Source organism: Pagrus major, chromosome 22 (assembly GCF_040436345.1).
Source record: "Pagrus major chromosome 22, Pma_NU_1.0".
NCBI classification, from domain to species: Eukaryota; Metazoa; Chordata; class Actinopteri; order Spariformes; family Sparidae; genus Pagrus; species Pagrus major.
The window spans coordinates 19,669,486-19,687,961 of NC_133236.1; the positions used below are offsets into that span (position 1 = coordinate 19,669,486).

At 43.9% G+C, this 18,476-nt stretch overlaps 1 protein-coding gene across 5 annotated transcripts in view; it reads left to right on the forward strand.

The window, feature by feature from the left end:
- The window catches only part of sash1a (SAM and SH3 domain containing 1a), a 180,725-nt gene that overhangs the window by 156,960 nt on the left and 5,289 nt on the right, over positions 1-18,476 (forward strand). For 4 of the 5 annotated variants that reach the window (XM_073493193.1, XM_073493194.1, XM_073493195.1 and 1 more), the window contains 10 exons: positions 530-665; positions 1,104-1,525; positions 4,390-4,464; positions 4,639-4,782; positions 6,642-6,774; positions 7,709-7,878; positions 8,639-8,848; positions 11,546-11,696; positions 12,837-12,965; positions 16,851-17,899. In XM_073493193.1, the coding sequence (XP_073349294.1) occupies positions 530-665; positions 1,104-1,525; positions 4,390-4,464; positions 4,639-4,782; positions 6,642-6,774; positions 7,709-7,878; positions 8,639-8,848; positions 11,546-11,696; positions 12,837-12,965; positions 16,851-17,899 (2,619 nt within the window). Of the gene's footprint in view, positions 1-529; positions 666-1,103; positions 1,526-4,389; positions 4,465-4,638; positions 4,783-6,641; positions 6,775-7,708; positions 7,879-8,638; positions 8,849-11,545; positions 11,697-12,836; positions 12,966-13,299; positions 14,202-16,850; positions 17,900-18,476 lie in introns of those variants that run through there. The other variant, XM_073493197.1, reaches the window with a different exon arrangement.

Here is an 18,476-nt window from a genome sequence, read left to right on the forward strand (position 1 = left end):
TGTTGATGAAATGTTATGCTGAAGAAGTTCCTCCTGCTTGCACCTTTGTGTTGATTAAGGTTTATTTAAAGGAGACGTATTATGCTTTTCCGTTCCGTTTAACATCACTATGTCATCATGTCACACATTTGCATAATTTATGCCTATATTCATGGTGGAACTGAAGCTAACTGGAAGGTGAAAACACGACAGAGCAGACCGGAGAAACGGTGAGCGTAGCTGGCTAAGGTGTGTGTGAGTTGACCAGTCAGAGCAGACTGTGTATCCGGGAGGCGGGCCTTAAAGAGACAGGAGCTAAAACGGAGCGCTTCAGACCGAGGGGGAATACAGAGCTGCAGCACTGGACAGTCTGAGAAAGCTGAATTGTTTTTTGAGTATTAAAGCATGTAAACCTATAAGAGTAGTAACCCAAAACAAAATTATGAACCTGAAAGTGAGCATAATATGTCTCCTTTAATTTAAAAGTCAACGACCGTCCGTCCCTTTTATTTTATCATCCCTCCCTCCCTCTCTCTCTCTTTCCCACCAGTCTCGTGAACAGTCGGACGATGAGCAATCAGAGGACTCTGTGAAGTTCAAGCGGCTTCACAAGCTGGTTAACTCGACACGCCGGGTCAGGAAAAAACTCATCAAGGTGGAGGAGGGCAAGAAACATGGCTCAGAAGGTTTGTGCCACCTAAGTTGCTTTGAATGCCTTACAGTTGAACATGATTTAAATCCGTCACTAATTGTTTATAACAGCAAATTAAAATTCATTCTGACTGTGTCTGAGGCGTCACACTTCATAACTTGTGAAAGTTGGATGTTGAAAATCTGTTTTTTGAGCTGTTGTCCTCACTGAGATAAAGTTGAGTTTATGGCAGCATTTCTGCATCCAGCGGAGAGTTATTTAAAATCCATGCCTAGTTTTAAAAGCAATAATTTTTTTCACATTTTCTTCTGTCATGGGTTTTGCCCAATACTCAGACTTTAAGAATGTGTTTTGAAATATTTTCTGGCTAGCTGTGGTTGTGAAAACCACACACGGGTCATGAGACTCCACAGACTCAGATGTCTAAATCCTCCTGAGTAAATGTTTCTGTCATCTTCCTCTCCTTCTTTAGATTTTCTGAATCTAGACGCACTACCCACCTGTGAGGACAACACAGCTCTGTACACAGGAGTCCTAAAGAAGCCCCCTTTGCCCCAGGAGATCTCCCTGCCCTCCCTCACCCAGGATCAACTCTCTCTGGATGGAGACACAGACAGTCTGACCAACTCCCCTTCCTCCAGTAGCCTGGACACCTGGTCCGGTCACAAGCTGGTCAAAACCTTCAGCAAGTCTTCCAGTACCCACGGCCTCATCCGGCCCCCCAGGAGAACCCCGGTTAGCTCTGGGGGCCTGGGAGGCTCCATCTCTGGCGTTGGAGGTAGTGGCTCTTCCTTCTCAGAGCTGGATGGCTGTGGACTGGACGACGAAGGAAAGCTGTCACGCTCCACGACCGACGGCGAGATGCGGAAGGCCCTGAGCTCCATCTCCCATGGGGTAAGTAACAACGAAGCTCTCTACGCCTACTATGGCCTCACCAAACCTCGCCCCAAACCCCATGCCCAGTCCCGCCTCCTGATATCCCTGGATGACGGTCCACAAGGCAGCCCCAAGCACCAACCTGCCAACCGGCACCATGGCAGCTGGACGCACCGGAAACCTGACCCCAACTACGCTTACTCCACTAAGCACCTATTGTACCAACGCTCTCGCAACGCCAAGACCCCTGTCTCCCCTCTGTCTGTCACCCCCTCCTCCCCTGCACGCTGTGACGTAGCCAAATCAAAAGGTTTTGGAAGCGGGGGAGGGAGCTGGGTGTTCCCCTCCCGCAGGCTGCGTGGTCGAACGGCAGTCAGTGAGCTGAACATCACCTATGTGGTAGAGCGGAGCCTGTACGGTCACCTCAACTGGGCCCAGCTGGTGCGCCCAGTTACCCTCAGCCGCGCTGAGCGCCGCTGTCTATTGGAGGAGGACCGCGAGGCGGACAGGAAGTGGGCGGCCAGTGTGGACCGCTGCACCAAGCGGGTGCTCTTGCGCATCCAGCAGAAGTCTGTGAGTTTGGACCGTGAGATTCAAATCGACCGCCTCGTGTGAGCAGGACTCGGTGCTTCAAAGTTGCAGAAATAGCTCGGAGGTGATAGGTGAAGGTGCAGGAAACATACACAAACAAGACACACGCCAGGTCAAGTGACTTCAACTGACCTGTTTAGTATTATCTGAGTTATAAACCCACATCAAAGTACTGCAGCTGTGCTCATGTACAGGAAAAGGCTCAGGGCTGGTGTATCTATCACAGACCTAACTGCCCTTAGAGGAATGTCATCTTCTCTGACCTTTAAGTGTATGCCTTTGGCTTTAAACCTTTTTTTTTTTTTTTTTCAGCTGAATATAAAATGATTCTGAGATGTGCACTGGCCCACTTGGGAGGTTAAGTTACAGCAGAGGTTTTGTAAGTGCCTTTTGTAAATGTCAAACCCCCCCCCCGAAGGATACGCACAGTCACACTGATCCCTGTGGGCGAAAGAAAGAGCTGTAGTACAAGCATGAAGCTGCTCCTCCTTAGAACTGCAGCATGCAGCCTCAGAGACATATTCAATGAATGGTCTTATTAAGTTGAAGTGACTGAATGGTCTTTCCCACTGAGCAAAAACACACCCAAAAGACGTCTATTCAGCGTCTTTGCCGACGCTGAAAAGGCTTTTAACCATGTAATTTTAGACGTCTTTTCAACTTTAGTCTAAAGAACTTCTTGTGCTTTTAAAATTATTTTTTTGTTGGCCAAATTTTACTTACTTTACATGCAGCAAAAGCTACAGGCTGGATTTGAACCCCTGGTGTCAACCTCAGTGGTCTGAACGAGGCATGTACTTTACCGGGAGAGCTACTTAGCCTACCTGACGGAGGCTGGACGACCAAACATGGTATTTGAGTACAGTGCAATAGCAGAAAATAATGTAAATAACAGAAAAACAGGTAAACCGCATCAGCTTTGTAATGTCAACCAGCATGAAAACAAGTAATCTACTTGTTCCTCACATGTATCCACAGTCTGGGTGTACGAGTAGAATTAGCGGCACATTCACGGTGGTGTTATAGTGGAGCTATCCTGCAGCTTTGAGTGCACCTGCGTCCTATCGTGTTCTAGTGAAGTCACTGGAGGTCGTTCTCATCCAAAAACTCTCTGCCTCCACTTTTTATGTTGTTGCTTTTCGTGTTCTTTTTTGGCCCGTGCCTCTATGGTTGCAGATGTGATTTTAGTTGTTTTTCTTTCCTATAATTATCTTTTGAGAGACTTTTTTTTACTGGGTGCATGTCCATTTCCATCGAACATCGCCATGACATTCCGAGTTCTTTTTTTTGGACGTCTCTTCAAACATGTTTGTTCTCCAAACTGTGCTTTTCCTGGGAAGTTGTGATGTGGACTGCAGCTGTGGACATCTAATATAAAAACTCGTAATGTGCAAATGCCTTCTCACACGGAGGATCTTCGCCCAAGGGGGGGGTTTCAGGGGCGTTTTAATCGAGCAGTTTAGACGTTAATGGCTTTTGAAGCAGAGGAGAAATGCCATCAAGTGCCCCACTTGAACTGTTTTTTTGGCAGATGTGCATGTGTGTGTCTACATGTTTGTGTGTGACCTACTGCAGAGCTTAGGGAGGACTCAAAAAGTCAAAGCCAGCTCGGCGATAAGATCCTGCATCTCTTTTTCCTCTCATGTCACAGTTCCCCTTTGTGTACCCCTTATCTTGCCGTCCTCTGAAGTCAAGAAAGAAAATCTCCATATCACCCTGTCCTCTCAGCAGAAACAATTTACTCTCTTTAAAAGTGTTTCTGATGAAAATAACATATTGTCGGCCCTGAGAAACCAACCTATATGTTGTGCATGTTTGCATACTAAGCCCAGTTTTCGCACCCATCATAATTAACCACGAAAAAGGCTGAAATGCAATTAATATATGTTCACTTGTGTATATATATATATTTAGCTTAGCCACATCAAGGAATATTTTCTCCAGGGATTCAACTTTTAAAGCATATGAGCAACTCGTTGCGTGCGCTCCACGGTCAGTTTAACAGCTCATTTGCCGAGGAGCAGCGCACAAACTCGCAAATTTAAAGAGGAGCTCATATAACAGTTTGTGTTACATCATGTCTGTTGGCTGTCCACAGTCCCATATGACATCATGCCCCCGCATACATACAAACCATATGCCCATGTACATTAATCAAAGTGCTGCCTGTGTTGTGCCAAGCATGAATCATTTGTGAGTTGACCCTCAGTCGGGCGTGGACGGGGAGTTAGTGTAACGTGACCTTCTGAATGTGACTCATTTGATTGTGTTTTGGCTCCCCCCCCTTACAGAGGACGTGCAGCTTTGGAGGCTTCGACCTGTCCAACCGTTCGCTCCATGTGGTCAACGCCGGATCGGAGGCCAATGTAAGCGCTGTCAGCTTGTGAAATTAGAAGAGGCTTTGAGGGGCATGATCTGACCTCTCCCGTCACACTAAATCACCTTTTCTCTTCCATTTTCTCCTTTTTGTTTTTGTGATCTCCCTGCCCTTTGTCATCTCCTTCCTCCCCGTCCGTCCTTTCCCCTTCTTCTACTGACAGAGTAAAGACCAGGAGGCCATATACAGAGAGGTGGTCAAGTCACCCACTACGTCTCGGATCTCACTGGGCAAGAAGGTCAAGTCGGTCAAGGAGACGATGAGGAAACGCATGTCGAAGAAGTACAGCAGCTCCTTGTCTGAGCAGGTTAGACACGCGGACACACACATGGATGCGATTGTTTTTGCATCATTTGTAGCTGAAATTCAACATTGCTGAGGTTTTCAAGCCAAATGAGACCCATATAAACATAGTCAGATATAAAATGGAGAAGCTAACACATAAATAGTATCACAAATCCACACATTATGCTTTTAATCCTCGAAACAGTGAGCCAGGCGGCGTTGTAAAGACAGAAAAGCCCTGCGTGTTCTGCAAACATTTAGAGGATGTTTTGCAGTGTAAGCCACAAATTCTGTCCACAGGCTGCGAGTGGGTGGTGGAGTATTTGTGTTAGTTACAGAATAAACATACAGCACTAAAACACACACACACACACACACACACACACACACACACACACACACACACACACACACACTTGGATTTCTCTCTACCCTGTTCTCTCTGGGCCCAGCGTTAAGGGTGGAGTGTGGAGCACTTCATGCTGAGCTCATGGAGTGATGCAAGTCTCCCCGAGGCTGCTAACTCTTAGGAAAATGGAGACTTGAAGTGTGAGGGAGTACACTGTAATGGCTGTCTCATCTGCCGTGGCCTAATTTTTCTGGGCATCCGGTGGCTTCACCAGTGGCCTGGCCAGTCCTGCAGTTTTGATGTCGCCCTGCAGAATGTGTCATTAATGCGCAGTTGGACATCTGTCGGTCATGGTGGTCTCAGCACTGTGACCCACATATCCTGGCATGAGTCAAGGAGCCATTGGTTGGGAGAGAGTGGAGAGAAATTAATTGCCATGTCTCAATGGCTGAACGATGGTCATTTTATGGACCACAATGCCCCCTAGTGGACGACTGAAACAAATAAATTTGTTACAGGAGGTGTTGATGTTTGCTGTTGCTTCATTATTAGAGGCTTTTTTTCTTCAAAGGAAAACTTAAAAGATTTGAACAAATTTAAAGGTTTAAATAACAATGATTTTACTAATTTATGCAAAAATAATACATTGAACCTCGTCAAGTAATACACAATTTTAAAGTTCCAGTTGAATTACATTATTTCTTCCATTATCTGTCTTAATTCCTGTTTAAGTAAGTTGCTCCGACACAAAGTTGTTGTAGTTAACTCAAACTAAACTAAAACTAGATGTGAACAAACATTTTAGTTTACTGAAATAAAAAGATAAACTGGACATTAAAGGCAAAAATAAACTGGAATGTTTTTGTGTACTCCTACAAAACAAAACATAATATACAGGAAATGTTTTTTAGTCTTTGTTAATTTATGATAATTGTCTTCGAAAATTGTTGTGTTTATATTGTAATAGCTATTCTGGATCTCTTAAATCTCGCCCCAAACATACTGTAATAAAAAAATTTTAAAAAGTCAAACTAATACGGAAACTAATAAAAACGTTTTATTATTAACCATAAAACTGAAACTGAAATGAGCAAACCCACACTGGAAACAAACTGAATATAAATTGAATTGAAGACGAAATAAAAATAATGAAAAATACAGAAACTATAATAACTCTGTTCAGACAGGATATCTGACAGTGAGGCATCGAACATGAGGGTGAACCAGTTATGGCTGACAGGAGAAGCAGAAAAGAAAAAGCTCCTTATTATAATACATTATTTTATCAGGTCTTTGAATAAGAAAAAAGATAGATAAATACCTGTTTTTCAATAAAGATTATAAAAAAATAACACCAACCACCACTTACCACTCCCCCAATCCCCATTCGTTGTTTCCATCTATTCCCCTCTCTCCCAACCTTCACATCCTTTTTGCCTCATAACTGCACAAACATTTCCTTTGTATCCTTCCCCCATGTCCTTTCATTACCCATCTGCATCTCCCCCTCTCTTTTTTATTTTGTCTTTCAGTCAAGTCCGGATGGAGCCCCTGGCTCCCCTCAGTCCCCTCAGCCTGACACCGACTCTCTGGAGAAGCCGAAGCTGAAGGCCGGAGGCTCCGTGGAAAGTCTGCGTAGTTCACTCAGCGGACAGAGTTCAATGAGTAAGACAAGAGCTATTATTTTAGATGATGTTTGAGAGTGATGTTTTTAAATGGATTTGAGGGCACATGAAGCACCTTTTATGTTACACGTACGTAGAATATTGAATGTAAGTAAAGGGAATCTGAATATTTGTAGTCTGGCGTATAGCTTGGCGTGTTTTGAGCATTGTTTAACACTAGATGGTGCTCATAACATTTGCTTCTTCCAGTTGCTTATTTCAAATACAGCTGACTTAACCTCTGTGTGCTTCTGGCATTACATGTACACCAATTATGATTTTTGTGGAGTGATGAAAGACACATCTCTCCCTTCTAAAAACACCCTGTCACAGCAGCTGTCTCACATTGTCATGATCTCATAGAGTGCGAGTGTGCTTTGACCTCTCAGGCCATCTCATCTAATTACAACTTCTGATTACTTCAACCTGTTGTGTCCGTCACGTCTCCGTGGATAAATACCCTCCATCGTCTCGAGCTCAGAGCAAATTGACGACTTGGCCATCTCACAGTGATCACAAAGCCTTAGAACATGCACAAAAAGTACGCAGGCAGACAGGCAAACATACGGTAATGATTAGGTAGGAAGTCTTTCCTCTCCGATTCCCACAATGATTTCAACAGCCTTTCCTCAGATACAGAAAGAAAGCGCAGAAAAATACTCCACGGGATCTGTAATGCAAGTGTTTAAGAGCCTGTTAAAGTTTTCCACTCACTGCAGACACAAGAATGAAGAAAAAACAAGAAAAAATAAAATCACTCTTGCCTTGTAAAGCTACTTGATAAATGCTAGCTATTATCTACCGACCATGATGACGTAATGAAGACAACCTCCAGTTAATCAGTGCATATAAACGCCTACGTAGCAAGTGATCAGTGACGGCTTTACAGTGAGTCATTCTCTATAAAATGTCCATGTGTGTTTGTTTGTGTGCAGGTGGTCAGACAGTGAGCACCACTGACTCGTCAGCCAGCAACCGAGAAAGTGTGAAGTCTGAGGACGGCGATGACGAAGAGCCGCCTTATAGAGGACCGTTCTGTGGCCGAGCCCGAGTCCATACCGACTTCACCCCCAGCCCCTACGACACCGACTCCCTCAAACTGAAGGTAAAACACACTTTGGGACATGGATATGATTGATCAGTTCACTTGTGTGCATAGTCTTATTACAGATATGATTACTGTTCATGGATATGACATATGTATCTCTTACCTGTAGTGCTATTTATCCATCTAGATGTTTTTGGCGTGAGTTGCGAAGTTTTGAAGATATTGGCCGCAGAGATGTCCACCTTCTGTCGAGTATAACCGCTTGTAGTTCTCAAAGCACCAAAAAAACACATCTGAAGAACTCAACAGCACTGTCACTTTTCAGAAACCATGACCGAGTCACTCAAAATCCCCCACAGACCTTGCTGTGAGCAGTTTCATGTAGGAACTATTTCCTTTCCACCGAACCACACCTGGCAACCTATCGTGCAGAAAGAAGCATGAATCTGCTCGCGGACGCTTGACGGTGCAGCGTGTGAATATTATAGTTCTCCTCCTCTGCTGAGTTGTAACATTATCTAGCCTAGTTAGCTAGCTTGTTGTTTATGTAGATGTAGAAATGCACTTTTGGCATTTGAGCATCGCAAGCCGATTGCCATCTAGTTCCATTATATCCAAGAGGAGGCAGACATCTTTACGGCAAATACCTCCAAAACTTGGCAACTCCCACCAAAACAATCTAGGTGGATAAACAGATTTTGGGGTGAACTGTCTCTTTAACTGTCCAGTTTTTCAACACTAGTCTTTTGGTCAATCAACAGTTTAAGAATGTCAAACGAAAGTGTTGGGTCATAATTTCTAAATTCTTCTTTCCCAGCGCGGCGACGTGATCGACATCATCAGTAAGCCGCCCATGGGGACGTGGATGGGCCTGCTGAACAACAAAGTGGGCACCTTCAAGTTCATCTATGTGGACGTGCTGAGTGAAGAAGAGGAGAAGCCCAAAAGGCCTGTGAGGAGAAGGAGGAAGGGCCGACCACCCAAACCCACGTCAGTGGAGGAGCTGCTGGAGCGCATCAACCTCAAGGTAGATGAGCAGGCGTGCCAGATTTGGTGTGCGACCTGAGAAACCACACCCACCTGGCACCTAAATAAGAGAAAACAAAACTTAAGAAAATGAAAATATTGTGTTAACTAAACATCCCCACAATGCATTTGCAGACGAGCAGAGATAAGTATAGTGTAGCCAATTACAGGCTGCACGGCTTAGGATGTTTGATCCGACACTGACGCATAAACATTAACACCCACATTGTCGCAACCACGCCCCAACACATAACTCGCATCTTTCATCCAAACCTACACGTAGCTGTGAGCTTGATATCATCTCCCTCCCACTCAGGCAGCCAGCACGCCTCACCTCCCCAAATAGAGACAAAAAGAGAAAAACACTTTGTGGGTTGTGTGTTTTATCTCGTGCCAGCACTGATGGCCAAGTCGCAGATTAACGTTCAGAGTTATTCATTTTACAGCACAGGCGTCCCTGCGCTGCGAGTCTGGGTGTAACAAGTGCATCAGAGCGCTCGCGTCCCCTTAGTCACCCACGGATTCCTGCAGTAGGCGAGTTAGACTAATCGCATATGGAGCATTTTAGAGGTAGCAGCCATTTCCTATTAACTATGCTTTCCTTCATTTGTGTCCTGCTGATTATGAAAAAGTAAAAATGAAATTACAGTCCCACAGTTTCCTCATTAGGCATAATGGCTGCGTCAAGCACCATTTGCATTCAGTTATTCAACTTCGTGTTGACACGAGTGGACTTTACTCTTCATGAATATCGCAGCAAATGAATTTAAATCGAATTAAATAATCTTGATTTTTTTTTTTAAGCTTAATTGCTTAAATAAAAGCTTTTTTTTAAACTAGTTTGAAAGCTGGGGTCTGTGAGATCTGAGGGACCGGCGAGAGACAGCTAGATTTTGAAAGTGTCCAACCGAAAAAAATCCCAACTCCTACCTTCAGGCAAAGTCACCTCTAAAAACAAAAAACTGCACACTAGTTTGCCATGTTCCACAGGTTCTCTTGGCTTTTTAAGTCTAATAAAAACATAAAGAAACCATTAAGTGACACAGTGATACAAACACGAGCAAAATAGCCATGATGAATGTGCCTCAACCCAAAAAGGCCCAGCAGGTTGCTCACTGCTGTTGGTGTGTGCTTTGAGCCAACTCATTTACAAGTGAGATAACATTATCATAATGAACATAAACAACGAATGTGCCTATCCTTTAGACTCACCATCGACAAGCTAGAATGTTAGCATTAGGAATTATTTAATTTTTTGCCCTTTCTCTGCCATTCTTGTGCACCTAGCACACTTAGCTTTAGCAATGACTGCTGCTGTCCACTTCAGACACCTTTTTTTGATGTATCTCTCTGAAATAACTGACCAATCCAAGGTGTGAGGTCATGTAGAGTTTCATGGTGGCTCCAGGGAATTTTTCTGAATCTTCTCTGGTTACCACATTGTAAATTTTTTTGTTAAACAATAGCTAAATTCACTAGATGACAGTTTATTTTTCTTGTTTGTGAAGGGGGGATTTTGTAGATCTTTATTTACAGTGTTCACAGAAATAGTTTGAGCTCCATAGGCTTCATAAATACAGTATGAGTTATGAGTGAGCTGTCACAGATCAAGGGAGCAAGAATGTTGTTGTTGTGTACTTTCAGAAATGCTAGCTAACATTTGGTTAAAACCGGCAAGCCAAAATTTGGAACAGACATCAACAGAGCCTGTCTGTGACCAGAAAGTGTAAATCTCCACACTTTTGGGCCGGCGGATTCTCCTGCCAAACAATCTCCGGATTTGGAGCGTTTGAGATTCTTCGACGGGCCAAAAAGACCAAAAATACTGCGAGCGAGAGGCCCCCGGCTGCCTGTGTTTGTGTTAGCTGGTGGTCCTTTTGTTTAGTCCTGCATCATCCAGCAGAAATAGAGCAGAGACTGGCAGTTCTCTGCCGTGGACTCCACCATTGTAATTGATGGTCTTGCTGGTGACACACAGTCTATTTGTCAAAGTGGAAGCAGTAATGAGTGTGTTGAATGATGGTGTCAGCTGACCGCACTCACACAGGGCGTATCTAGATTTCAAACCTTTTTTCCCCCCGTGTCTGCACCCTCTCCGATAACTCAGTGGTTTGGGTGCCGAGCTCAGTTTGTTTGTGGAAATGTGTAAAATTTCGCCGTCCGTGGTTTGCAGAGCGCTTTGATGTAATCGTTCCCACCTTCATTTCTCCTTGTTTCCACACCACGTCGGCGGGATTCCCTTTCAAGTCCCGTTCGCCGCAGCTCGAGTAGCTCGGGATCGCGGCCAGGCACTTCGCGCCGTCTCTTGATTGGTGCATCTAACGCGCTAACGTCGCTACAACCCACTTTTATACGCCTGTCAACACGACGAAGTTTGTGCCACATTAAAGCGCGTTGACTGTTTAATGGAATTAACCGCAGCTTGAAGTGATTACGTGCCAGCTCAAAAATCAAAATAACAGCGTAGATTTGGCCCAGCAGTGGTTTAAAAATATACAATGTGGATGGGAAATTATGAGCAGATGACAAGTGTGTACCCCACCTCTATGTTTGTGCTATTCTGTGCTTCTACCCCTGATTTCTTCTTTCGTTTTTGGTCCCATGACTCAGATCCACAGTGTATTTTGTCTTCAGTCTTTGCACACCTTCATTCTTGGCTTCTCAACTCACATGTGAGTGGTGTTTTTCTGTCTCGCAGGAGCACATGCCCACCTTCCTGTTCAACGGCTACGAGGACCTGGACACGTTCAAGTTGCTGGAGGAGGAGGACCTGGATGAGCTGAACATCAGAGATCCTCAGCACAGAGCCGTGCTGCTCACCGCCGTAGAGCTGCTACAGGAGTACGACAGTAAGTAGACATAGACGCGTGAGAACACACTTGCGTGATGATTCTAACTTGCTTAAACTCCTTGGCTGAGTAACAGATGTATCATATCTGTATTTTGATGGAGGTTGAACACCTGGAATTAAGATCCACTGGGAGTTCTCACCAAAATCTACTCCCCTTCCCTGGAATGAAAGGGAAAAAATGTAGAAATCCAGCACTTTCTTAACTTTTCAACATCTGTTTATTGGAATTTTGCAGTTTATAAATCACAGAATCAACATATGAAAGAATTCCAGTTTGATCTTCATCCCCTCTCTTGCTTTTCAACATATCCTCCAACCTCCTATACTCCATCATCCTTCTACAATGCCCAAAACGGTGACATCAGCCAAAGAAAAATACAAAACAGAAATACAATGACCTCACTTAGAAGCACAAATGAATGATGACAAGGAGGATTTGCACTCATCTTTGTCTTTTATAAAATGGCTTAGTTGGACCTGGAACTTAAATCATGAATGTGTCCATGTGCACCTGTGTGGTCGCATAACAAAGGCTACCATATGTAATAAAAGTAATGAAGTGCAACCTTTAAACGTTGATATTAATGTATCATGGTGACAAATACCTGGTGAAAGGGTGATACATTCACCGGAAGTAATCCTTTCAAAGGTCCAGTGTGACGGATTTAGCGGCATCTAGTGGTGAGGCTACAGATTGCAACAAAATGAACACCCCTCATCTCACCGTCCCTTACATTGGCTGCTAAAAATGCAAAAGGCCCTCTCCAGAGCCAGTGTTAGTTTTGGCTGTTCTGGGCTACTGTAGAAACATGAGGGTAGAAACATGGCGGACTGCGAGGTAGAGGATCTGCCTCCATCTGCTTCCTCTGTATATAAAAGGCTTAGGTGATTATACACTACTAAAAACATAATTATGGTTATCGTATTCCAATATTTGATTTGTTGATTCCATAGCTGCCCCCAAATCCTACACACTGTAACTTTTTTAAATGATGGTTATGGAGTTACCCTGTGGTTTTCAGCAACTTTCTGTCATTGCTATCTAATAAAGGAATAAAATAGCCAATAAAGAATTTAAAAATGGATGGAAATACACACTAATGTTGATGATGTTGCTATTTTCTGTGTGTATTTTCAGGCAGCAGCGATCCAGAACGCAGCGGCCTGTCGGGATCCCAGGAGAAGCTGCTGTCTGAGGGTCGGGGCCTGGTGGGAGACTCCCCGCGAGACTCCGGCTGCTACGAGAGCAATGAGAACCTGGAGAATGGTAATGATAGCTTTGCATAGTCTAGACCGCCATTACCCGAGGCCCCCCTGGGAGTTAGACCTAGTCTCGGTCTAGCCCTAGCCCTGCTGTAGTTCCACAGCGACTCCTTCGCCCTTTTCCCCTTCTGTGGGCCTTCCACCTCTGCTCCATCTCTCGCCATGCTTCTCCAACACCTCACCCATGCCTCTCCTCTGGACTCCTTTTGCTGCCCCCCAAAACTCACACCTTTACCCCTCCTCTAGTATGGGTGCTCCAGAGAATCACCCCATACACTTTTTTTTAACTTTTGCTATCCTGTCACTCCACTTTCTTCACCGCTCTTTCCATCTTATAGGCATTCTGTATCGTCAGTGCCAAAGTCCAGTTGTAACTGAGAGGGAGCCAGGTCCAAGACCACTAAGCCTAGTCCGCCCCACAATGCTGGGAGCACAGAGGGGGAGATCCTCCCCAGTGCACAGAACTGTTCTGACGAGAGCACACTCGCTGCCCAGTCACGGACTCAGATTTCCAGCTCTTACACCTGTGGATGCAAGGCTGATAAAAGGATATCAGAAGGATGATGATGGGCCCAGAAAGTATTTATTTTAAGTGGTTTCTAATATAGAAAAACAAGCTTGCAGGGTAGCATGTGGGTACAATGCCTGTTTTTTTGCGGTGGTGATTCTATAAGCTGATGAGGTTTTTAAAAAATGTACTAGTCAGTTAACACGCCGCAGCCGCCCGTTCAATCTTTTGTCTTCAAACCATTTCAAGTTGTCACTTTTGTTGTGTTTCTAGTGACCATATTGCACAAACAATCATACAGTATGTGCCTAAAAAAAAAAGATGTGGATGAAAATATTTTTAAATTGTAGTGAATAGATTGTACAGGAGTTCTGATTATTGAGGTTCATTGAGGTCTTATCTGTGAAATTTCTTTTTTTTTGTTTATTTTTTTGAAACTGCTCTCTCCTGCCGCATTAAGACTCTGTATGCTTTCTCTCCTCCGCACAGAACATTCTTTCTTAACAGCTCCATAACTCATAAATCACTGCTTTGTCGAACTGTGTCTTCTCTCTTTAACTGTCGGGTCCCAGTGTTAACTACTGGGTTTCCCTTTTTATGTGTGTTTTATGTGTCATTCAGGTTAAGCAGTAAAGTGTGCAATCTGCCACAGTAGAGATTTGAGTTGTGGAATAAAAGCCACTTCTTTTGAAAAAAAATAAAAGGACTCTGGTGCCGCTTGCTTTGTTTTTATGTTTCGCCTTTTTTTTCCTGTCTGTATTTTCCTGCCATGCCACTAAACGCTGTTTAACCAGCTGCATAACATTTAGTCAACATTCTGCATTTCTTCTTAAAGCTTCAGGGTTCCACAGTTCTCCTTTACGAATTCATAAAATCATGAATATGTTACTGTATTTTAATGGCTATGTCTGCATATTTATTAATCTAGAGAATTGGCAAAGCAAAACTTAAATAATAGAAGGTTTTCAAAATTCATTGTGCAGACTTTGTCTGTTAAACTTTCTCTTTTTGGGAAGTCTGTAGAGCCCTGAATGTATTCTCTTTTAACCAGTGTAACATACATGTGTCTGATCTGTTTTCCTGTCACTAGATGTAGTTACTCTTCTTCATGTCATTGAATGATTTCTGTAGTCTATCAACATTCACTCATCAGTTTCATATGCACACATAGCGTTATGATGTACTGGTCAGTTAGTGAAAGGCAGTAATGGTGATGTTGAGTCATTGATTCCCATGATTGGAAAAAAAAAATCAATGACACCATCTTTAGGTTTAAAGGTGCAGTATGTAAGAAATGCCTGTAGATTTCATACATGAATGAGGACATGTCACCCAAGTAACGGCTAACTGCTGCTAACTATAGCTGCCATTAGCTAGTTAGCTCAGTTAGCCGTGCAGCTAGTGGATTCGCACTGGAAGTTCGGAGCACCGGCAACGTGTTGGTGGACCTGGACGGGTCGGGCTAGCTGGTTATAATGCTAACTTCACTAGACATCATAACATCAGAACTAAAATTCTTACATATTGCACCTTTTAATGGTGTGTTTTTTTATTTGAAAACAACATATTTCATGTATCGTAAATCAGTCTAATATTTCTCATTATATTTCAATATAAACAATGAATACATTTTTTTATGCAAGTATTCATACCACTTTGGTTAAGTAGCGCCCAAGCTTTTTCATTTGGGGTGCCAGAAATGAAACTGGGCCAAGGGCCAAAAGCAAACACCTACTGCATAGTCATATAACCATAACAATGCTACATAATGTCAGAAATGGTACTAGGATCTAGGACGTTCTCTAAAATGACTGACTTCTTGTGCAAAGTATCATTGCCCATGATGAAAAAAAAATATTATTTAATAAAAAATTAGATATTGTACATGTTTAAAAACCATTTTACCTCACAAAAGGTAAACAGCTTAAACAGCAATTTATATAACTATTTTTTTAAATTGTTATTTTTTTGGCCAGAAACATCTGGTGGGCCAGCTTTGGCCTGCATCTCCACTTTGGGCAGCCCTCGTCTACACAGTGTTATTATATTTCAGTGAATAAAAAACATAGTAGACAGAATTGTAATATATAACTTGCCAGTGATGATGTTGTTGTGCTAACCTAGTCAGTAGACATCCTTCTGCTCTGATTTCATCTCTGAAAGTTAATATAGTAAAAATATGAGTTTAATGCAAGCACATATCTGTTGACAGAGAAGCTCTTGGTACAGCATATACACAAGGACACAGCCACACAAAAGCTTAAAGGAGCATTACATTCACTCAGCTCACATCATACAAATTCTTACATCACCATGTCATCAGACAGGAGGGCACCAGACAGTATGTGTGTGTTTCTTGGTCAGTGTTATCCATTAGCTCATTGTTATTTAGTGAGTCTGGAATCTCTTCAAGGATCGTCTTTATCTGCACCTCCAGACACCCAGAGTCTGATAACATAAGTATATAGTGTGAAGGACGGTTGGTAACCATGTCAACACACAAATTAAACATTATTATCAAACATTCCTTTATGATCGTAAATTTCCCGCACATATATCTCTTGGAACTGTCATGTAATTAATTTTAATGCAAACACAAATATGCTTAACTGCACTGGTATTTCTGGGAGCGGTTAATATATTTCATGACATCCCATCAATTGAACGTTCTCCTGACATCCAACCATTTTAAAAACTCTTTGGCCAGCCACACTCTGTGGCACCCATCCATTTCATCCATCCACTCTGCTCTGTAAGCCAGAGGATAGATGGTAAGTTGCTTCAGCCTTTTGTTCCAAATGTTTCTGAACTGTCCCGTCCAGATATCCGTATTTGGGATTGCTGCTACGACAACAACAAATCAGCCAGTTTGGTCGTGAGTCTGAGAGCTTATCTTATCCCAGTGGCACCCCACCCCATCCCTTCTTCAGAAACATTTTGTCTAATTTTGACTGCGCTTTCCAGATAAGCCTTAAATGATAAGAATGTTTGTCAAAAGACTTGGCTCTGGCAGACTTGTCAGGAATAATTGGTGTTGTGAACATGTTTTCCAATGATGCAAACATACATGATCCAGAGCATTATGTCACACTGTCATAAATATTGTTTCCTTTGCTTCTCCATAGCAATTTGCTCCATCCTTGCCAAAATCAGCAACTATCAAAAGACTCTTAAATAAAGCAAAACAGTGGCAGGCAGCCAAAATGTATCGTGCAGTTTGTTAATATGGATCAGATTTTATATTAATGGAGATGTTTGTAGCGAGCTAAAGAGTGACCTTGTTAGCACTTTCACAAAAGAGGGAAAACACTTGTGATTACACCAGAGTGAAAAGTGTCTACATCTCATTACTAAGAGAAGATGCATATTTTTATTTTGCAGGTAAAAGCAGAAAAGCTTCCCGCTCCAGTCGTTCTTCAGCAGGCCTCCAGTCTCCGGACTACCCCACCCTGCCCATGACCCTCTCGACAGAGGCTCTGCAGCAGAACAACAAGAACCAGCGCACAAAGTTCCCGAAAAGCTTCTTCATCAAACCCTCCCTGAAGGGCTTCAACCTGCTGGGGCTGCGCAAGGCCCAAAGACGGTCCCCGATCCCAGCAAGCCGCAGCTGCGAGGACCTGGATGGGCCCCCGCAGCCCACTGGACCCTGGAAACGCTCCCACTCTCTGGGAGATCTGCACTGGGAGCAGAACTTTGAGCAGAAGGATCTGGGTGTGGAGCTTAAACTCACCAAGGAAAGGCCCAAATCAGGCAACAGTAGCCCCATCAAGGTCTGTAGAGACGAGGGTTCTCCAGCTCTGAATAGGACTCCACCAGTGAGCCCAAGAGGAAGGGCTGAAAGACCGCCCGTGCCCTCCCAGCTGCCTCTCCGCCCACCTTGTCGCACAACCCAGTCCCCCAACCCTCCAGAGCTCCTCTCCAGTCCAACTCCGAGCCCCCCTGAGTCCAATGCAAGCGGGGAGAGGGTCATCCGGACTCACCCCAAAAAGCCACCAGTCCCTCCACCAGTTCCTGCCAAGAAGTCTAGGGAAAGACTTGCCAACGGCCTACGTCATCCTCCTCTCTCCCTGCCCTCCTCGCCATCCCCCACACCCTCCCCCACCCACTCCATCAACCGTTCTCACCCCAGTAGCCCTATCATCCGCAGCAGCAGCAGCAGCCCCAGCCCCAGCCCCAGTGCCCCCGCTCTGCCCGCCAAGACACCGAGCACCCCCGCCAGCCCCTGCGCCACGTCATCCGCCTCCTCCATGGGCGAGGAGTCAGGCACTCCTCCAGCGGTGCAGCCTCCGTGGTTCTCAGATCTGGGGGGCAAGGTGGCCGTTGCGAGGAAGGTTTCCCATGCCAAGATGGGTCCTGACCTGCTCACTCTGCTGGAACAACGCCTGGAAGCTGAGGGCATCGATCTTACAGAGGAGCCCTACTCTGACAAGGTTAGCAAAGTATCATTAATCTAAACACTGTGAAAGAAAAAATCACAATTTAGATAAAAAATTACATTTGGCACCACTTTAGGCTGTGTTGCAGATCGATACGTGCACAGATGCAACATTTATATTCAGTTTATACATCATTCAACAACTTCCAAACTTCCGTCAGCAATTGATCATTCTGAGCTTTTTGTACACTTTTTGTGTGCTGATAATTCAAATTAACGTACACCCTTTATAGTATAGTGACGAGGTGAGACTTTTATTAAAAACCACATCCAAGCCAACATTTAATAAATGCATATGAAGTCATATTTCCATGGTTAATGTGAGAATGGGGCTCCAAGACACCTCGGGGCTATACTTGTCTGGCGTCAGGCTCTTTAAGTTCAGCATCGTAACATGCCTAACTTAACCCAGTCATAATTTGACTGCAGCTTGGATCCAAATTACTCTTGTGTCATGGCCAACAACATCAGCAGCTTGCTTTGGAACTCATTTCGTTTAAAAATAGAGACTAATAGAGTGAAAAGTTTGTGTGTTTCTTTAAGCGTGCGGATGCCTTTTTGTATGTAAGACT